The sequence below is a fragment of the Haliotis cracherodii genome, unplaced genomic scaffold (assembly GCF_022045235.1).
Source record: "Haliotis cracherodii isolate W230 unplaced genomic scaffold, xgHalCrac1.p SCAF_3, whole genome shotgun sequence".
Taxonomy (NCBI): domain Eukaryota; kingdom Metazoa; phylum Mollusca; class Gastropoda; order Lepetellida; family Haliotidae; genus Haliotis; species Haliotis cracherodii.
This window is the reverse complement of record NW_027266286.1, coordinates 14,423,920-14,447,528: the sequence shown is the minus strand read 5'-3', so window position 1 is coordinate 14,447,528 and position 23,609 is coordinate 14,423,920. Positions and strand designations below refer to the sequence as shown.

Sequence of the window (23,609 nt, the reverse complement as noted above, 5' to 3'; positions counted from 1 at the left end):
TTTCACTGATTTTATTTACTAAATAATAAATCAATTATTGACACTATATAATGGGGACTAAAAAGTAAAATAAACAAGCAATAAACTTGTCAAACTTCGTTTCAGAAAACGCCTTTCTTTTGCAAGGTATGCTTGAATATAAAATTCCATTTTGCTTGAAATATACAGAGGATGCAGAAGAGCCAGATTGCCCGTACCATATAGATAGGATAGACAAAACCCATTTCATACTCTGCTACGCCCCTCATGGTTTATTCTCCCTGCAGGGTTTTATTGTACGGTAAACAACGACTACTCGTCGTTTATTTCTTAAGTAAGCTGAAGAGTGAAAATAAACAGCTTCACTTTTGACGATACATACTAATGTCACGCGATGTATTGTGACATTTTACTGAGATTAATTATGCTCAAGCAATGCATGTTCGTCATGGGTTGATAAATATAAAATAAGTGTTTGACTGCCCGGGAGAAATGACACTGACACGTCTTAATGCCCCAGGTTCCATTTTTCTAGGATGCAGTCGAAAGGAAGCATGAGTGACGAAATAGCCATTATAGGCGTGGGTTGTCGTTTTCCTGGCGCCACCTGCCTGGAGGAATTCTGGGATGTCCTTGCAAAGGGAGAGAACCACGTGGTGGATATTCCCCCTGAGAGATGGAACATGGACGCCTTCTTTGACTCTGACGTCAATGCTGCCGGGAAGAGCTACGCAAAGAAAGCAGGGCTCATAGAAAAGTAATAAAAATCAACAATAGTCGTATATCCATGAATAACATATTCACTATTGTTTTCTTATAAGTTGTAATCATGAGGACGAAGCTTGTTACAAACTACGGTTGTGTGATTATGCTTATGATCCAATTCAGTTGACTATAATTAAGCTTTGTGAGAAATTACCCTTCGTGTTTATTTTGCAGTTTCGATCACTTCGACAACAAGCTATTTAAGATCAACGAAACCGAGGCTGCCCAGATGGACCCCCAGCAGCGCCAGGTGTTGGAGTGCACGTACATGGCGCTAGAGGACGCTGGCATCACCAGACAACAAATAGCGGGACAGAAAGTGGGAGTGTTCATAGGTGTGTTTAAGTGAGTGAGTGAGTTGGGTTTAACGCCGCTTTTAACATTATTCCAGTTATATCACGGCGTGTCAGCTTAATGTGGGAGGAAAGCCTGAAGTGATGCAGGTCTCAGACGTTTACCACTTCAGTGAAACCCACGAGCACGGGTATGGTGCTGACAAACCTAGAAACATAATCGGGACGAACCGGGATTCGAACCCACAATCATAGGTTTCTGGCGTGCCCAAGGGACGCAACTCTGCACAGCGAATCGCGGCGCCTTAGACGACTGGGCCACCCGTGCCCCCAGGTGTGTTTAAACATCTGTTATTGGGATGCTTCAGAATGGTAGCATGCCAATGAGAAACAAAAATGTAAGCTAGGTTTACACGGTTGTATATGGTTTATTAACACCCCAAACGATCAACATCGGTTGTACCCTTCCCTTAATTGGGACTGGGATAGAAAAGCGGCATAAAACCATACTCACTCACTCACTTAATTGGGACTGATATACAAGATTTACTATTCGTGTGACTAGTCATATACAGGTTATTACATTCCATGTGATCGACACAGCTTTCCAATGGTGGCGCTGTTCACATCGTTACAAGGTCTTAAACTGCCCATCATTTAACAGTATATCGACACCTTATACACAACCGAAAACCCTTCATGCTCGAAACTATACACATTGACATCTGTTCCTACCAGATAGGCTCCAAAACCTAATGATGGTCAATGGCATTTCTAAAATTTCAGTATAACTGAATATTAAGTTCTGCATTGATTTGCATATAATATACTTAGTATTTTCGCTCAGAAGATTGGGCCTCTGGCTGCCACCTGAGAAAAGTCTATGTACTATCGCTGTGACGAGTACTTAACCACGGTAAAACCCACTTTTTTTCAAATTTTATACTATAAAAGTTCAACTATTCCCTAACTGTCTATGTAAATATTGTAGAGCATTAACGTGATTATCAGTAGTTTATAGCTCGGCAAACTTATTGAATATGCGATCTTTTACAAAATGTCCATGGCGGCTATTTTGTTGACATACCCACTGGATACCTAGTGCGTCTCGTCAGGTTGTAAATCTCCAATAATGTAAAAACCAAAAAGTTAATGCGAAAGCTTGTTTGTTTCCCGATTACCGTGGTGTAAATGAAACATCTCCATGGACAATAGTCAGCGAAATCGTCAAATATGTGTGACGCCATTTTGACCGTAAATTAGTGAAATAATAACGTTATCATTTTCGTATTATGTCGGAAAATGCATATTAATGACAAAACTATTTATAATAAAGGAATGAAATCTTATCCCTAAAATCTGTGGTTTATTACCTACATGCTCATATCAATTGTAATGTATAACTTTAACTATGAAATTTAAAATTACGAACTTTTAGAAAGAAGAGAACGAAACCGCATTTCAAAACAAAAGTTATACACCGTTTTGTGTTTTCTTCATTGCAATAAATCATTATTTTTTTCGGCCATTATTCCTTTTTTAGTAAAAAAATCACATCAGGTAATCTGCAAAGAACATGCCCTTATGCATGGCATATTTTTACTTATCTGGCACCGAAAAGTATTCCTCACGGCTCATGTCAATCAGTTCACTGAAAATACTCCTTCCGGGCGATGGCGGACATGTCCATTTGCACGTCGACGATATTTGCATACAGACGAATGAACGAGTTAGTCTCGTATCTTTATGAATCCTAAATAACGTTGGTTATTTTCATTTATAACTAATAACGATTAAACACCCACAGAACAATAAAATATGCACGTTTGAGATTTTCTATTTACTATATCTTTGACAGCAACCGAAATAGTAACTTCATTCTGTAAGCATAGCTTACTGTTCTAGCGATGGTCTGAAATCTGTCGTAATGTGTTGATGAAATACGCATTCATTCATCATTTGAAGATTCCAACGTTGCGATCTGGTCAAATATTCCCGTTTTCCATTTTCCCGGCCCTGTTTACATCACCAACCACTGCATGACCATCAAGCAGTGTTCAAGACTTGGAATACTGAACACAAACCCAATACAGGACCTGTATGAGCTAACATTTATTTATCAGTTAGATTTATATGGGATTTTTGTCATGAAATGTTCAAAGTATAATTAAGAATTGACCTTCACTTTATCACAATTTCTTACCTCAAAGGATGTAGGCCGAGATCTAAACACAATTTTATTCAGTACGTGTGACTTCAAGTTTACACTGACAGCCATACAACAACCAGCTATATCGCGGAGTAATATAGTTCCTCAAAAAGAGAGGTGACATGGGCGTATGGAGGCACAATTTGCTCTTCAGAAACATCTTACGCAGCACATGTGTTCAAATCATATCCTCATTAGATGAGAAAGGTCTGTAAAGAACTACCTGAGTAAGTCAGTCACAATGACAGCGCGTCGTAATATATTTACACCAAGTACAAGACGTCAAAATGGCCGACACGATAAACGTAACGGGAGGATTTCCGAAGTTGTTAATGAACGTGTGGCGGTTACATGTGTACGTCATCATTGATCAACTGGCCGATCATTGAAAGGTGAGTAAAGATGCGTCAAACAGACACCAAGGTAAATTCATAGATTGCTGGAGACGGTCATTGTCAGCCTAGGCACGGATCGAGTCGATACAACTATAGTTTAGATGTGCATTTCATCGTTTGTTTATTAGGATAGGCCGCAGCGAGGATATTCGTGAACAATCATGCAGTCACGCTCTCTGACATTTCTCAATGTATACTGAAACGATGAGACCAAGAATAAAGGTTCTAAATGATCAGAAAGAACGCCTATGTATGTTTTCGTGCTAGGGAATTCCCAGGGGTTTCCCCAGGAATGTGGAAGTAGTCCGTCAGTGTTTACGTCATTTCAAGAACACGGTCTCGTGAAAAAACGTATGAACGTCAAATTGTGTCGTTCATACACTTATGAACGTCAACTTCGCGGTCATGTGACCGACCTCTCGTCCAATAGAAAAGCCGTATATCGTGTAAACGTTAAATTAAAAAATTATTCGAAATTAAACTCTGAAATCAATGTATCTGTCGGGAACATTTTGACGATTGATTTCCATGGCGACGTGGTTGCCTGTTGGTATTACCGTTATCCGAAGTAACAGGTTAACATAATTTCGACGTACATTTTTCATGCAAATCAAACTTTGTAACTTGGTAATGTTTGACGAATTTGAAAAAAGGTAATGTTTGACTAATATGGAAAAAAGGAAGGCACATGTTACCCGCCCGAAAAAACCCCCGGACATTTCAGATTATTGAAATACCCTGTGCAAAGTAACCTGCCTTGTCAAAGATGGCAAAGCAAGAGAAATGACAAAGACGTATGTTGGGTTTAAGGTCATAGGTGTGGCAGGACTTGTTGGCTGCCCTAAGCTATTATTATACTGAGTTATATTTGGCAACGTGAGTTACCAGCAAGCAGCAAGCAGTAGCAGCAGCAGCAATGGGCAACTATGTTGCAGGCAGCAAAATACTACGTTTCTGCTGACATACATTAAGCCAAAAGTTTCCCATCCGCTGAGAAGCAGAGGGACTGAACAGATTCCTGCTGAAGAGCAGGGACCTGATAATTTTGAAGATTACTTGGTGATTAAGTTAGTATTAATTTTAGTAAAATCTAAATATTTTTTACAATGGTATACTTATCCTGCATTACTCCGTTTTGCATTTACTGCTATCTTTTGACAGAGAGGCGAACTGTGTGAGCTCCAGCTGCTGAAGAAAAGTTGCTCCAACCGGTAGAAGGCAGCACCCCTCGCACAGTCGCAAGTCATGACGTCACATCAAAACACATAACTGCTTCAAACATAACATCTGAAACTTCATGGGGAGGCAGCGAAGGGAGGGCACTTAGACTTCGTAATGCAGGAAAAGTAAAAAAAAAACAATATTTAGATTTTACTAATTTTTTAACTTATCCTGCATTACGTCGTATTGCATCTTTATCAGACGGCATGTCCGGTGGGCATACCTTCAGATGTGATCTGTAATAAACCCTCGTCAAGGTCCGATGAATCCGCACCGCACACAAGTGATGACCGGAACATCTACGACCATTCCTGTCTTCAGGAAACAAGAGTCAATGCAAAAAGGAAAAGCCCGAATAGTTATACTGTGAAGATCCATGGTAAATGCGATAGCCCTGACCTTGTGTAGGTTGATAGCCTTAGGTGAGAGTGCAAAGAGGAGTCACAGGGAAAAAGTATTCCGGCTGACCTCCGAAGGGGAAACCGGCAGAAAAAGGCGTTTCCTAGACTTGCGGCAGGCTTTAGATCGTCGTAGGAAACCTTCAGTGCCCTTACCGTGCATAATAAACGCTCCTCCTCATCCACGAGGGGGGGGGGGGGGGGGAGAGGGGATAATGAATTATCTATCAGGCTGCCCTGGGAGTTGATTCTTTACGATGAATCCCAGCACGGCCCATGATGAACGGCGCGTTTGAACCGGACACGGGAGACGTCGAGGGCGCGGAGCTCACTGACCCGAGCGGCAGTAGCCCAAACCAGTAGAAACACCGTCTTCTTCCTTAGGTTGTAGAAGGGAGACGAGTGGAGTGGTTCGAAGGGAGCCGTCCGAAGAGCGTTTAAGACCACATTCCTATCCCACGCAGGCGGTCTGAACTTGGCTTGTTTGGTTTCAAGACGGAACGAACGCAGCAAGGCCTGTAGTTTGGGAATTCTCGTCATTCTCCGATCATTCGGGATGGCAAGAATGGAATTGATGGCGACCAGGTAAGTGGAGATGGTAGAGCCTTTCAACCAACGGGTGCTGTGCAAGTACAGAAGGAACTCAGCCAGGAACTGCGGTGACGCTGTCATCGGATCCCTGTGTTTGTCTGAACAGAATGCCTGGAACGAGCATCATTTATCATCATGTGTAGATGGACGGTGGGCTGAAGCAATAACCTTGGCTGCTCTAGACGAATAGCCCTTGGCTCATGGGGCTTTCTGCAGATGTGCTTGGCGTGCAGACGAAACCGTGCGGGTGTGGCAAGCGACTGTGTGGGTGGAGCAGAAGGTTGGACCACACCGAAAGTTCCAGGGGGTTGTCTCTGGCGATGTTTCGGAGGTCGACAAACCAACTTTTGGCCGACCACCAAGGCGCGACCAAAATCAGTGTCAGGTGCCAAGTGGTCTGGATCTTTGAAGAACCGTGGGAGGGAGAACCGGAGGCGGAAAAGCGTACGCGTGTAATCCTTCCTAGGGAAAACTGAAGGCGTCGAATGCCACAGCGGCTGGATCCGGCACCGGTAAAATGTAAGGCGACAGCTGAGAGGTGGCGAACAGATAGATGTTTGTCGTTTGACATAGTCTGGCGAAGACCACTGGGTGGAGCTTCCACTCGTTGGGAGCCACCTAGTCCGGCCTGGACAGAGCCTGTGCCAGAACATGCTCTCAAACTGGTGAGTGCAAGACGAGAAAGTACAGGTTCAGGCTGACCACCAAGTCGAGGAAGCGGAAGGTCTGGTTTAGCAGGGATGGAGAGTGGAGAGTACCCTGGTTCCTCAAACACCACACCATGGTGATGTTGCCCATGGGCATGATCAACAGGGCGTGACCGAGAATTCTCTGCCAGCAAGTGACGTCCAGGATAAGCGCTTTTATTTCGAGGCTGTTGCTGTGCCGATGGTGTTGATCTCCGGATCACAGTCGGTCACAACGTGGGCTGGACTGGGCAATCCTAGAACACTAGCCACTGATATGTCCATAAGAGAATGAGGAAATCTGTAAAACTGTGGTTCGGGTAGATCGCACCTTACTGCTCAAAGTAATGTGACCGTTTCCATCCCCTGAGCGTCGTATAAGCGCTCCTGTTCTTATATCGAGGTGGCGATGAAGGACGACAACACGATACCAGGCATGTAGAGATCAGGGGTCGATGGAACGGTCGTAGGACGAAATCGACGCTGTATCTGGTAGCCAAGGCTGAAGATATAAAGGTGTCGTTGTCTGAAAGATCAAACCGTACGAAGGAAGGCGATCTTTTCCATCCCTTGAACGTCGTATAGGCGCTATTGTTCTTATAGCGAGGAGGAGATGAAACGTGGTGCCTCGCGACGGCCGTGTTTGCAGCGGAGGTCTATCGTTTCCATCATCTGTACATGGGTGGACTGCGACAGGCGTCTGGTCGAGTGGTTGCACCATGCATACATGTAAAGATGCAAACCAATCTGTAGAATTACATTACACTGCTCGCCATTGGTCAGTTGACCTAATTCCGGTCGGAGTTGTTTAGAGTCGGAGTACTTGACAAGTGACATGTAAATCACTCTGCGCAGTAGCCGAGAAAGCCGCATTGGAGCCGGAAATGAGGTGCACTCTCCAAACACAGACAATCCTCAGTGAACTGTGTGGTAGACAAACAAGTGGTGTACCCGAGTTTTGCGAAAAAAACGCGGGAGCACCGGGGGCGCCGTGGAAAACCCGGGGAGCGCCGAGGAAGAGCCTCTTTGAGGAACGCCAGCGCTAAGGCAGGGCAGAGGAGCGTTGGTGCCGGTGATGTCGACGAAGAAGACAGCGGATGTCGTCGTCGGATGGCGGGGCCAGTGCAGAACGATATGATACACCGTGATATGCGAGACCAGTCAACCACGATCCCGAGAAGTGGGTACCCGGTAGCCTCTGACGACGAAGGGGTCAAACAATCTTCATGAGTCTGAGCAGTGAAGATCCGCCAGTTCTGATACAGACGCTGTCCACAGGAAGCTGTGTTTCGATGGAAACCCTGCAGGTCATCTCCCCTAAAGGATGGCGCTTTGGAGGACGGGGTTAAGGAGAACGTCGCAAAACAAAACCTCGTCCAGACAACCAGTCGGCAAGTTGAACCAGACCAAATGTCTACTGCTTGAAAAGATTCCTCCCAGGAAGTTGAACGATAGTAACGATCCCGACGACGTACGGGAGAGCAGCGGCAGGAGCGGCGACAATTGAAAGGCGTGGATTCACCTTGCCTCTCGGGGTGACGATCTGTGAGATGTCATTAATAGAAGGAGATGGCAGTGGCGCCGGAGAGGCAATTGCGAATGGCGCCGCTTATGCCGAAGTAGAAAATCGGTTGAGATACTCAGTCGCCGGGAATCGGTTGAGATCCTCTGGAAAGCTTGAAGCGCCGGGAAGGCTGACTCAGGCGCCGCGGGCGCCGGGGACGCTGGGGGCGTCGGGAAGCTCGGCTGAGATACTCAGGCGCCGGTGGTGTTGCTTCTCGGGAGCGCCGGTGGTGTTGGGAGCGTCGGGAAGCTTGACTCAGGTGGCAGGGGCGCCGGGAAGCTCGGCTGAGATACTCAGGTGTTGCTTCTCGGGAGCGCCGGTGGTGTTGGGAGCGCCGGGAAGCTTGACTCAGGTGGCAGGGGCGCCGGGAAGCTCGGCTGAGATACTCAGGCGCCGGTGGTGTTGCTTCTCGGGAGCGCCGGTGGTGTTGCTTCTCGGGAGCGCCTGCGTATCAACGTAGATGGCGGAGGAGACGGAAGACCGGTCCCTTTACGGGCGTCACCAGGAGGGACGATAAAGGGTGGTGTAGAAAGACCGCAGTCTCCGAGTTGTAAGCCATATCAGCGTCAGGGTCGACGAGCATGTTTAGTGAGGCGTGACCTGGATACTCGTATTGAGTTGAAGGAAAACAGCGACGAAGGACTGCAACAATGGCACTGTGTTGTGAAAGTACAGGGCGTCATACAATCACAGCAGAAGGGGCGGCCCCGACCAGATTTGTTCCCGCTGCATCTTACAAGTGCAGCGAGGCAGAAAATCTGGAATTTAAACAAAAACATAACCCTATGGCAAAACCACAAAGTACGGGAAGCATAATGTAACTCAAAAACTTTGAATGTATTTTATTGAAGTTTATGAGAGCAAACAATTACGCCACAACGTAGCGAAAAGGCAAAGCTTTAAGCACGCCATAAAAAAATACATATTACCCAAGCCAAACAAAACATTCAACACGCAGAACACGAAATTACGTGGCAAAGTGGTAAATGGCAAAAATGGTGAGGACAACATTGCGTCCGTAAATTACTGTGACTAGAGCCACAAACGAGCGATAAACGTTACAAATTACGAATGGGAAGGCCCTAAAGGTAACAGCACATAAACAGGTAACAATGTAGCAGCATACGATGAGTGTAGAAACACGCAAAATATAGAAACAATAAGCTTTAATTTCCTGAAGGGATACAAAGAACGCCCGTCCGTGGAGGTGACAAAGCAGTGATGTCACTGCTGACTCATGTTTTATTATTGATCAAGGGGAGATAATGGTTTATGTTTTATATTACCCCCCTTGGGGACACAGGATTTGCAAATTGCTTCATGGAGGTTCATTTCTCTAATCATGTATTTTACTTTTATTATCGATCTTAATTTATACATATTTTTTTAAACATATCTATTAAGTTTATTGAAGAACTATTTCAGACTAGATATGGTGCATATTTTATAACACAATATCATTAATAACGTGGCAACTTTATTTTCATCAAGACTAATATTATGCTTGTAATTGATATACATAACCTGTGACCTTTTTAGTTGGGTACAGGTTGAAAGACTTATTCTTCATTACTACTGTATAAAGATTATTCTTAATGAAAAATCAAGGGCTTCCTTGAGTAGTCACAAGTTAACAGTTAACAGTCCCAGGCTAGTGGGTTAGTGTTAAGTTCCAATACTGCTTGATTCCAATGATGGTAAATTTTCATTAAACAATTGGCCATAGCTTCAGCCCGGTAAGGTAACATTTGTACAGTATGCTACCAACTGTCACGTGTAGCCTACAATTACGAAAGTTGCAAAAACACAACAGATTCGTATTCCCGCCATTGTTTTGACACTGACAGTAGCCCTGTTACTCAATTTACTGAAAATTAATTAATGCTACTTACCGCTTATTTCTTCATGGGAATCAGACTCGGAGTCGGAATCGAGAGAATCAACTGATATATGTCCGACTTCCCCAAATCATCATCATCATCATCATCATCATCATCATCATCATCATCTCCTTGTCCTACTGCAGACATGCTTGTTTGGACAGCTTGATCGCAATGTTGTCGTCTGCAACACGGGGCTATTTTTATACCTATGAATATTCATGTTCTCGGCGGGAGGCGAGCGTACGTCTTTATATATTTCACTTGTGTTCTTCGCGCTGACTCGACAATCAAAACATGGAGTAAAGATTAAATCATATATTGTATAATTATTTGCATTGGATTTGATATGACAACATCGAACTTTATTTTGTTTCACTCGGGCACCTGTAACCTCTGTGACGTGGCATGTGAAAGGACGCGAGTCACTGTATTTCGTTCGAGACGAACAATCGGAAATTTTCCGCTCTCGCCAACTTCGATATGGTGGATGATTGAAACCAAACTGTCGATAACAGCTTCATTTGTTTTATTTGTTTTAAACATATTTTATTGACATATATGGTCAACGGGATTGGACATAAGTTATCCAACTTAGGTGTCCCTTTCCCTACTCTATATGTACAGACATTGATTATACATATATATACACAAATACATACACACATACATATACATACGTATACAGAAATACATACATATACACATAATCATATATACACACAATCATACATACTCATACATACATACACATACTCATATACATATGCACATATTACATTTATAGTAACAAAGAGAAATGTATTTACATAAGAACATAAACATAATGTTTGCAAGAATAACATAGACATGCATAAGAATTGCCTATAGACACAATTTACTTGTATATACACATTAATCCAAAATACATGCAAGACTACATAAATAATTACACAATCATACATACACTTATATACATGTACATATATGCATACATACACACACTACATGTACATCCATACACATATACCCTTGAATACGCATGCATACATTTATATACATACACATACACATATTTACACACATACACAAGGATATATATACCCGTAAACATTATGTTTACAGAAGGAGGTAGAGATACCCATGTATTCATATACATGCATGCAGTTTATACACTAATGGCGTAATTAATTAAAATGGTCGCAGAGCGATATTCTATATTTATGATAAAGGGTTACTCGAATCTATTAATCGACAGTATATATTTTTGAACGCTGTTGAAGATGAGGTTATTGTGACTTTCAGCTAGGGATACATCACCGTAGAGAATATTTTGTATTGTACATGTAGTTCCAGCTTTTATAATGTTAGCGAACATGATATTTCTGGGAATAGTGTAATTGGGACATTCAAGAAAAAAGTGTATGTTTTTTTCACATGGGCTTCCACACGAGCAGGACAAAGTATAAGATAAATTTACTTTAAAGAGGTCTGCATTTAAGTAACTGCAAGAATGCCTTAGGCGTGTATGTAAAATATTAGCTCTTCGGTTGCCGATTGAGAAGTATGGAGGTGGAGCTGTAATGGTTGGTTTAATCATATGTTTAAAATGTGATAATGATGTTGCACTTCTGTATTCATGGGGTAACTCATTCCATAATATGATTGAAGAAGGTATAAATGATAGTTGGTGTGTAACTGTTCGTGCATACGGCAAATTCAGATTGTTCTGATTTCGTAACTCATATCTACTAATAGTTGATACTTTGGGTGGTAACGTGTCATGTAAATACGATGGACATAGGTTATTAACAATACTGTAGATTGTACAAAGTTTTTTATTTTTCCCTCTATGAGATAGTGATTCCCATCCTGTCTCAAAATATAAACTCGATCTTGAGGTTGAGATAATAATCTTGAAATTTCAAGATACTAATTTGAAATCTCAATATACCAACTTGAAATTTCAAGATAGTATCGAAAACAAATTAAAAAACCCAAATGGCCCTAAAAGGCTTCCGTATATTTACCAACCTACTTTTCAAAGTCTTTTAATGAATTGGCACGCCTCATTAAAAATACGAAAACGTAGCTTACATATAATCAGTCACAAAACATGAACAAAACAGACCCAAAAGGGTGTGTCAAAGTTTATTATTTGTGTTTTCGTTTCTTCTGGGAGACATAGTTTCGATTATTTTTCTCTCATGAAAAGTACTTCTGAGCGACCGTCAACTTCGGTCGCCATTATGTTTAAAGTTTCGGCGAAGAAGTTGCGGTACCTTTTCTGTGTTTTTGCTCAATTTGAGGTTTAGAAAGCATTAATGGAATTAATGGAAGTACACGTATGAATATGAGAAGTGGCAATTTTTCACACAGACTGTTTGTGTAGGTGCAGGCTAAAACGGCACCTCAGCAAAACGTCACCGATTTCTGAGAACTGAGAAAATATTTCAATGGCGGCACATTTGAACGAAAGTGTAAACACGGGGGATTTGACTAACTCCATATGCGTTATTTATGGACATTAGAGTTGTGAAAATGACTCAGATGTGTTGGAAATTTACTATTTTTGCGATGTTGCAATTACTATGGGCTTGGGGTAATCCAAAAATATTTTATTTCAATTCTTTAACATGATGTTTAAAAAGGACATATATATGTTCCTCTGGCACGGCAACTGCGTTTTGTGTAGGGACATATATGTCCAAATGACATCCAGGGGGTTAAGTGGGGAACTTTTATGACAAGGCTACCAGGTATCATATGGACAGTCATCACCATTTTGACTGCACAGGACATTCAATCCACACAAGTGCAGATACAATTGATGCAGATATTCATTGTAGGTTTATAATAGTTCAATAATTGCTGATTTGATTTGACAACTTATGCATTGACAGTTTTATTGAGTCACTTTCCATCATCAAGTGGCGACGACACTCATGGTAATATAACTTTGTTTCAATTGTAGGAAACATGGCTGTGGACTATGGTCTCTTGATATCAGATGTATCACCGGATGTCAGCAACTACACCGTGACAGGACAGGGCGGGTCTATAATATCCAACAGGGTGTCATTCGTGTACAACCTGGCAGGACCGTCCATGACCATAGACACAGCGTGTTCCTCATCCATTGTGGCAATACATCAGGCAGGACTGGCACTCAGAGCAGGTGGGTACAGCTTCTTATGACTTGCACTCACAGCAGGCGAGTAGAGCATCTCATGACTGGCACTCACAGCAGGTTGGTATTGCATCTCATGACTTGCACTCACAGCAGGTGGGTGCAGCATCTCATGACTGGCACTCACAGCAGGTGGGTGCAGCATCTCATGACTGGCACTCACAGCAGGTGGGTGCAGCATCTCATGACTGGCACTCACAGCAGGTGGGTGCAGCATCTCATGACTGGCACTCACAGCAGGTGGGTGCAGCATCTCATGACTGGCACTCACAGCAAGTGGGTATTGCATCTCATGACTGGCACTCACAGCAAGTGGGTATTGCATCTCATGACTGGCACTCACAGCAGGTGAGTAGAGCATCTCATGACTGGCACCCACAGCAGGTGAGTAGAGCATCTCATGACTGGCACCCACAGCAGGTGGGTAGAGCATCTCATGACTTGCACTCACAGCAGGTGGGTATAGTATCTCATGGCTGGCACTCACAGCAGGTGAGTAGAGCATCTCATGACTGGCACCCACAGCAGGTGAGTATTGTATCTCATGACTGGCACTCACAGCAGGTGAGTATTGCATCTCATGACTGGCACTCACAGCAGGTGAGTATTGCATCTCATGGCTGGCACTCACAGCAGGTGAGTAGAGCATCTCATGACTTGCACTCACAGCAGGTGGGTATAGTATCTCATGACTGGCACTCACAGCAGGTGGGTATGACATCTCATGACTGGCACTCACAGCAGGTGAGTAGAGCATCTCATGACTGGCACCCACAGCAGGTGAGTATTGTATCTCATGACTGGCACTCACAGCAGGTGAGTATTGCATCTCATGACTGGCACTCACAGCAGGTGAGTATTGCATCTCATGGCTGGCACTCACAGCAGGTGAGTAGAGCATCTCATGACTTGCACTCACAGCAGGTGGGTATAGTATCTCATGACTGGCACTCACAGCAGGTGGGTATAGTATCTCATGACTGGCACTCACAGCAGGTGAGTAGAGCATCTCATGACTGGCACCCACAGCAGGTGAGTATTGTATCTCATGACTGGCACTCACAGCAGGTGAGTATTGCATCTCATGACTGGCACTCACAGCAGGTGAGTAGAGCATCTCATGACTGGCACCCACAGCAGGTGGGTATAGTATCTCATGACTGGCACTCACAGCAGGTGGGTATGACATCTCTTATGCCTCAAAGTGAGATTGACCAATCAGAGAGCAGAACTACTAACCCCATATGAGCCCGTATATCGTCAGTAAACATACAAGATGGTTGTTACTGACCTAATATTAGACCGCTTACCGTCAGAAGAAGCCATTTTTGATTTTGCAACACCCGCGTCACATATTTCACATGAAAATTCTGGTACAGAAATTCGTTATTCTACACTGTTTTGTGTTTTAATATCGTTAATTGTGATACGTAATGGCAAAAATGTTTAAAGAAACCACGTTCGTGACTTTATTAATAAATATAATAGAGAACAAAGCTTGCAAATGAGGTAACTGAGTTACAAGTATCAACGTCAAATATAGGATGACGTCACAAACAAGAAGCGTGACGCCAATAACGTGCTAAAAGCGGTGTAAAACCATACTTAATTAATCAATCAATCACCATGAACATGACAAAAACCGTCAGATATTATTCGAGAAAATATTATGACGTTGATGTGATGCTTCACAAACAAATAAAAGAGTGAATTCAAGCAAAAATTATATTTTGTTCCAAAAGACATTTCATCTTTATCCCCCCCCCCCCCCCACAGTGTCCTTTTGATACAGGACGTTCGTTTGTTTACATGGTCTATTGTTTTATATTTTCCCCAGGTGATTGTACAATGGCAATTTGTGGAGGAGTAAACCTACTTCTCCATCCAGGGTATTTCATCAAGCTTAGCAAGGCTCGGATGTTGTCTCCCACTGGACAGTGCCACGCCTTCTCAGCAAATGCCGATGGTTATACCAGAGGAGAAGGATGTGGAATCGTCATCGTGAAACTCCTAAGTCAAGTAAGACAATTGCACAGTTGTGTGTGTCGCAAAAGTATTATATATTTTTTTTACTTATCCTGCATTACCCCTTAATGCATTCACTGCTTACCTTACGACAACTAGTAGGACAGCGTAATAGCGATGGTCCTGGCTGAAGAAATAAAGTTGTTGTTCTGAAGTCCCTTTTACTGACCACCTCCGCTGTCCTGTGACCTTGATGACACCTAAGGTCACCTTCTTTACATCACTGCTTGTCGCAAAACAGCAAGGACGTGTTCCAGCGGAGCTCTCCTTTTGGATTAATTTAGGCCTTTAGTTTTCGTCTACAATCCTAACATTGATCTGCGATGGGTGATGTATTCTTTTCATATTACTTTCAATATGTTGTGTAGTTTTATATGAATTCATTAGGCGTAAAAAGACTTTCCCCCCCAACCCCCCCACATAATTGTTGTTCGTCGCCATTTTGAATTTTGTTACAATTGGTTGCCTGCCAGGGTAGTCAAATTGTTTACAATTCTCAGCTACGCATATATAACATACTCTTGTGTTCTTAAATACTACTAGATTTGGCGTAACAGTGAGTTGAGCATACATATACCGGTATAACTTATTGTATACACTTTCAACTCGTTAAAATATGTTTGTCGATAGATCGATATAAATTCTACGGCTTTCTTCCAGTCCCTCTTCATCAACAATTCTTTAATTGCGTAACTTATGCTTGCGCGTTGTACTAATTGTCGTGGAAAAATATTATAAAGATCATCATTCACGTCGGTTGGCTTGCACGCACATGTGCTCGCCAAACTCTAAATGTAAATAGCCTTGGTTTACATTGAGTTGCGTATATCAAGATATTGTATACACTTTCAACTCGTATTTTTGCCGACAGATCATTATTCAATTCTACGGTATTCTTCCGGTACCGTTTCGTCAACAAGGCTTTCATTGCGTAACTTATGCTGCGCGTTGTACATTTTGTCGTGGGAAAAAAATCCAAAGATTATCATCCACGTTGGTTGGTTGGCTTGCACGCAGATGTGCTCGCCAAACTCTTAATGTAGATTATTATTCAATTCTACGGCATTCTTCCAGTTCCATTTCATCAACAATGGTTTAATTGCGTAAACTATGCTTGGGCGTTGCACATATTGTCGTGGGAAAAATCGCTCAAAGATCTTTATCCACGTTATTCGGCATGCACGCAGATGTGCTCGCCAAATTCTAAATGTAATTTTTATGTAAATCTCTCTCCAACGGGTTTTCCAATATGAAGGCAGGTTACTCACAATCATATTATAAGGCAATCCCATCGTGAGACGAGAGGAATGTCACAATCGCTGAATAGCGAAAGACATGGTTCGGTCATTACCACCCAACCGTTATTTTCGGCGGGTAATATGACGCCCGTAACTGTGACTGCAGACGTTCAGCCTCCACAGAAATCAACAATGCCGGAGTATTTTGTGAGTATTGTAACTGCTCATTATGTTCAGCCGCCTGAGACATCCAGATCTGCGAAATCTGCGACGCCGGCGCCAGCGTCTCAAGACGCTTTGACGGGGGTAGCGCAGACGCAAGCCATGATCCAGTCAAAACCAATGAGCTTTGTGTCTCAGTTACCTGCGCCGAGCGCAGCGACTAACTACTTCCCAAGCGCCTCTACAATAACTTCAGCGTACAATGTTACGCAACAGGCACATCATCAGCTTAGCGCTGTTCCAACAACTTTTGCACAAGTGTTAGCGCCTTCACCTGCGCCTAACGTAAACCAAACGCCTAATGTGCTTTCTGGTACAGAATACATCGCTGGACAGCGCTAGTACGCCAGCGCGTACTGGAACATCGGCACACGACTCCTTATCCAGGCGGGTTATCAAAGCCTTCTGACGTAGGAGGCACAAAGCACCGGAGCAGATCGCCGGCTTAGCGCAAGTGCAGACCATCTCGTGTCAGTGACGCCCTCCCCTGGTAACGGGGTAAATACCAAGAGGTCATTGGAGGAAGACTTCTCTAAACTTACATTTGCTCCGTCATTTATGCCACCAACATCGTCAATGCTTGCGGTGGATCAGGATCTATCAGAGGATAACCCTATCCGATTAGATCACTTCCAAACTATGGTGATTTTCCAACAGCGTCAGATTGACCACATGAAAATTCATCTTGAGTCCGCTCTGGCGGAAATTACCGTCACACGCAGACTTTAGAGTTTTTCCAACTGGGACTGATTTCAACCGCAGGATGCTACGTCAAGCTTGGTCATCTACACCCCTGTTCAATGAACAGTTCGCAGACACGCACGCCAAGTTCCAAAAACGCTTGGAATGACACTGCGCTCAAGATTCTAAAGCACGTCTCTTTTAGTCAAGGTCAGGTCAGGCAATTTTAAGCCTAGACGCGCGTCTCTCAAAGGAGACCAGTATTCCCTTCGTTGGAAAGGGCGTGGCAGAGGCAAGTCTCGAGGACGACTACATACTCATTGTACTACATCATGGTTTTCGTATACACGTAGAGGTAACCCCACCATTGACCACAGTTTGATTTGGAAAATCCAACATAGACATACTGTTGTTGAGAAGAGCTGTAGAGATGGCTCACAACCCAGTCTTCACACCTGGGTTTTATCCTCACATCTGCCTGGTACCCATGAATTATCCAAATCTCTCCGTGTTCAACGAACGTTATCAGAAGCGTCCACATTATTGCCGCCTCACCACGTTGAGACTGCTCATAATCAACATCAATGCGTTCGATCCTTGATCAGTGTCGACTATCCATCCCTCCGACCGCAGACTCCTCAGGTTCCAGTTCAATGGAGTTCACTACCATTGGGTAGTGTTCCCATTTGGCATTTCACTGACCCCATAACTATTTACAAGAGTAATGAAGCCAATAACTGCGTATCTACACTTGACGAACACTTGGTTCAAGTCGTAGATAGAGGACTGTTTACTGTGTCATCAACACACGCCAACGTTAGTACGCCACCGGGAATTCACCAGGCAGACGGCTACTTTTTCAACTGGGATGGATAATCAACGAAGCGAAGTCGGAGTTATCTCCTTCCTATCGGCTTCAGTTCATAGGAGGCCTGTTCCGGACAGACCAGGATCTCCAATCGGTACCGAGGGACAGATGGCACAAGATTTTACGCCTCTTGTCACCTGCTCTACACCAACCACGCACGCTTCGCCAATGGCAAGTGTTGCTAGGGTTACTCACCTCGGAACAGGACTTAACTAGCATAGGCCGCTAACAACTGCGCTCAATTCATCATTTCCTTAACCCTTACATCAGGCGTCATGATCCACTCTACCATCACTCTACCGGCTCAACAAAGGCCTTACCTCAATCGGTGAAGTTGATTTCGTATGAGGAGGCTCTTTATCCCCGAATCTACACCTGTTTGCAGACGCCTCCCTTCAGGGGTGGGGTGCTCACTTGCCGGGCCAGACAGCCTGAGGGCTATGGTCCGGCGCTCAGCGAAAGTGGCACATAAACAACTTGGATTTGGAAGCTTTAATTCTGGCCATACCACATTGGCAGAATCTACTACAGTCAGCCCAACTCGCAATATCCACAGACAACAGAACTGTGGTGTGGTGCCTGTGCAACCAGGGAACAACGCACTCCCGCTCTCTCCTACAACAGACATTCAAATTTTCCATCTAGTGGATCGTCTGCAACTACAGTTTATAGTTCAGCACATCCCCGGATGTCGAAACATTCTGGCCGATGCTTCATCGCGTCCAGACCGTGTGGCCCCACCGAGTGTGAACTTCACACAGAAGCATTCCAGTTACTGCTTCAGAAGTTCAGGCAACCAAACATCGACTTGTTTGCTCCTTGCCTAAACCACCAACTTATGACGTATGTCTCCCCGTTACTGGATCCGCAGACTTGGGCGGGTCGACGCATCCAGCATCCCCTGGAAGGGCTTAAAGCGTACGCCACCAGTTTTACTTCCCAAGGTGATATAAGGGATCAAGGAAACAAGCTCTGACTTTGGTCGCGTCCTGGTGGCCGGCGAGAGGGTGGTTCATCGAGCTCAGAAAAATCTAGCAGAAGACGATCCACTACCCCTCCCACAGTGGTCCTACCTACTCATCCACCCTCACAGCAAATTGCCTCACCCAACGTCAGACAGGTTGCGGCTGCATGCATGGTTTGTCTTTAAAAGGCGTTAAAGTGCGAAGGGCTATTCGGCGCGGGCAGCAAAAGCTATAGCTTTAATTCATCGTTCCTCTCCCAGAGCGGGGATCATTTGAGACTTTTTGCAAAGCAAAAGAATCTAGACGCTACTATTGCGTCACAACAATTCCTAACGGAATACCTCCTACATTTGCGTACCCAAGACACTTGGTTGGTAGCACTATTACTACATATTTGGTTGCACTTAACTCAGTGTTTGCCGTTCCGGAAAATCGCAAGGTGACCATGGTCACGGAACTACAGGCCCTACTACGCTCATTCAGGCTTGAGGATCAGAAGGCCAAGTTCCACCAACCTGCTTGGGACTTGAACATGGTACTTTGAGGCCTCTCTTCAAGCCCCTCCATGCATCCTCATTTTATGACCTCAACAAGGAAACAATGGTTTTCTTTTGGCATTAGCCACAGCGACACGGGTTAGCAACCTGCATGCGATCGACATCAGCCGGGAGAGCTTTGAGTATGGGACGCACGGAGTGGTACATCACAGGTTATGCTGGGATTTTATTGCAAAAATTAACGACCAGGCCAATCCGATCGTTCCTTCACCATCCCACCAATATCGACTGTTGTGGGAGCCATAGATGAAGGTGAATTTCTCCTGGGCTCGGTGCGGGCAGTTCGAGTTTTCATCCGCCGCTCCAAGACTAGGCGTGGTTCGAGGAAGCGGTTATTTATACTCGTGTATACTACATGTACGTCCACTGACCAAATCCCTATGGTTACGCGAAGTCATCGTTCAGGCTTACATGATCGCCAAACGGAATCCCCCGAGAGCGAATTACACTCACGATTTCATGGTGTTGGCCTTTACCATGGCTTTACACAGTAATTGTTCTATTAGAACAATCACGGAAGGATGTTTTTGGAGGTTCGACACAGTTCTCGTCTTTATCTTCGCGATGTAGCTATTAAGGACGTCGAAGGCATGCGAAATATTGGCTCTGGTTACCAACCCACGACGCAAATAATGAACTCGCCCTATACAGAGCCAGCCTACTTCCCCGTTCTGTCGCTCAGTTTCCGCCAGTGGAAGAATATCAGACAATCTTGTTTGTCAACACCAGCTCTCTGACATAGTAAGTAAAGAATTAGCTGATTAGCTATTATTTTCTTTATTACTAAATGTGTATGGGAAATTTCTCTTTAAATCCTATGTTCAATCGTTTTGATATTTGAACAACCCTACCGTTATGGCGTTTTTCTTAACTTTTCTGCTTCACGGTTTATCGACCAACTGGTGTCGTGTTTCAGCTGTGAATTATTGAGGTTTCTGTATTCTGAAGGTTTACCCACCCCCAAACCGTTCGATACAGATGCATTAAGGAGTAATGCAGGATAAGTAAAAAATGTAGTAAAACCTTAATAGTTTTTACATTTTTACATTTGTATACTTATCCTGCATTACTACGTTGAAGGCCCACCCGTCGCAGACTCCCCCCCACCATACAAAAATATTTAGATTTTACTAAATTGAATAATACTATAACCACGAAACCAGAATATCATTTGTTAGGGGAAAACATAATCATCCATCCCATGATTATATATTTCAGGCTTTGCGTGATGGTGACAACATTTGGGGAACTATTGTGACGGGATTGAATCAAGATGGCCGCCAGGTTACGCCCATCACAGCACCTTCAGGGAAACAACAGCAGGAACTGCTTAATGACATCTACACACGACACGGGATCGACCCGACTGAAGTAGACTATATTGAAGCTCATGGTGGGTTCACAACATTTCATAAAACCGAATCCTCCATTGATGTTCTAGATGACAGCAATGTCTTTTAATGTAGGCTATATTATACACTAACCATGAAGCCTCTGAAACGATTTGCAACAATAGCAAATTTTGATGTTTTGTAATTGTCATAAGAAAATGCTATGTAAATCTTATGTCTTAAACAGTAAATATTCAGAATATTCACAGACTACATATTTAAAACAAAGACTACTATCTAAAACAAGTATTGATGATGACATTTTGAATCAGTTTGCGATTTGAGGACCCTTGTTAAAACAGGCATTGTTGGTTGTCTATTTGTGCCTTTGCTCTGGCTGCCCCCTAGATCCCCCCCCCCCCCCCCCCCCATCCCCCCACCCCCTTCCATTTGCTAAAGTCCCCTGAAGCCAAAGCAATGGGGTAGATGAAGAGATGAACACATATTTTCTCGTTCTTAATTTAATACAAAATATCTGCGCAAGGGTTACATAATTAATTGCCTTACATCAACAATTTCTACAAACAGAAGAACAGAACGACCAACTAACATAATAAATGATTGGTATGCTGGAAACATGTTAACTGTTATGTGTTACTTTAGACTTTAACACACAATACCTCTGAACACATACACAATACTTCTCGTGAGCACATGATACAGAACATAATACATCATAGTGTTGAGACTGGCAAGACCATCTTAATAATAATAATTAACAACTGGAATGGACAACTAATTTCCTTGAAATATCAACCAAGATGAACAATTTCAACTTGAAAATACTTCAGAGAATTGTTATGAACATAACTGTTTCCAATATAAACTTTCAGGTGACTGTCTGAACTCTAAATGTTTTATCAAGCTTGATATCAAATTTATCCGACTTATTTAGCTGATTCTCAGAAATATGAATAAGACTATCATAAACAAGATACAGAACCATCAACATGTTTGAGTGAGTGAGTGAGTTGGGTTTAAAGCCGCTTTTAACATTATTCCAGTTATATCACGGCGTGTCAGCTTAATGTGGGAGGAAATCCCGAAGTGATGCAGGTCTCAGACGTTTACCACTTCGGTAAAACCCACGAGCACGGGTATGGTGCTGACAAACCTAGAAACATAATTGGGGTGAACCAGGATTCGAACCCACAATCATAGGTTTCTGGCGTGTCCAGGGGACGCAACTCTGCACAGCGAATCGCGGCGCCTTAGACGACTGGGCCACTCGTGCCCCCTCCCCGAGCTTGTTTGAACATAAACTGAAGGAACATCTTCAACTGACAGCGGATTGTTAAGAGACGGGGCAGAATTATCTCCCCTTAATTGGAATGCAACTGTTATTCATGTGCAAAGATAATTATTTCTAAACATCACAATTATTCTATAATAATGCTGTAACTCTTATTTATGTATTTACAAAAAAGACTACAGCACAAACACATTTGTCAATATTGGACAGATGAATACTTTCATGTGTGTAAAACGTGGGAAAGCTTTCTAATTCACTTCATCATGCAAAACACTTGTACCATAGTAAGGTATAAATTGTAGTGATTCTACACATAGTAGTAGCTGTCTTAACCATTCGTTAACTAACACTGAATGGGACGTCGAGTTTTTTACTTCCGCTATGGCCGACAGCCAAGGGACGTTACTCTTTACATGTAACTCACTCTGCGTGCCGCTAAAATACCATTCTGACAAAATGACTTTGTACTAAGGCATAAACGTCACTGTATTCAATCCAAAAACTATCAAAGAACTATTTCTCCTCCACCTCATCTATAAACTAGCATGATAAAACAATATTTTCGGAAACATTGATCTGCGACTGACAAGGCGATGAACAAATATTGTCTCGTTCTTGATTTAATACAAAATGTCTGCACGTGCGTTAAACGCACATGTACTCTTTACCCCAAACAGACTATGAAGTCCTAGGCTTCTGATGAATAAAAACTTCCTTACAACCAGATAATAATCTTACATCATGTTCAAAACACAAATCTGTTCTAGAAAAAAAGCATAAATCAACTTTAGGGGGTTTCATTCTAAGTTCACGTAATAACTGATGATCTACCATGATAGCTATACCTCTAACGCAATTAGTCATGCTTTAACATATTCACATAAAATATTTGCACCAAAGAATAATGTGCATAATGTTACGTGTCGACTTCCAAATTGAAGCAACTAAGAATTCTTATATGCAAAAGAATTCAGTGTGAAACCAACAAACCACAAAGAAATGTTATACTGTTAACAATTATATTATAATATTGGCTAGGTTTACAAATAAAAAAGTGGCAGTACGAAATTGGATCTCAGAACAATTACCATGACAGTATAAACTATAATAGCAGTGGTCAGCGAGAATAGCATTCACCTAGCAGCAATAGTGGCCATGCTTCCAAAATAGGCAGAATATCCAGGGTGAAAACAATGATCTTCTCGTCTTGATATAATGTGAGATGAGAGGCATCCTCTTGCTCCCTCATATAGTCTAAAT

The 23,609-nt window shown here is 43.1% G+C and overlaps 1 protein-coding gene and 1 pseudogene across 1 annotated transcript in view; one reads left to right on the top strand and one right to left on the bottom strand.

Moving 5' to 3' along the window:
• Positions 1-515: 515 nt before the first annotated feature.
• LOC139474968 (phthioceranic/hydroxyphthioceranic acid synthase-like) overlaps positions 516-23,609 on the top strand; it is a 30,062-nt gene continuing 6,968 nt past the window's right edge. The window contains exons 1-5 of the mRNA XM_071258171.1: positions 516-736; positions 919-1,079; positions 12,935-13,138; positions 14,988-15,169; positions 20,925-21,099. Of these exons, the coding sequence (XP_071114272.1) occupies positions 516-736; positions 919-1,079; positions 12,935-13,138; positions 14,988-15,169; positions 20,925-21,099 (943 nt within the window). The remainder of the gene's footprint in view (positions 737-918; positions 1,080-12,934; positions 13,139-14,987; positions 15,170-20,924; positions 21,100-23,609) is intronic.
• Positions 5,513-7,374, bottom strand: LOC139473978 (uncharacterized; annotated as a pseudogene).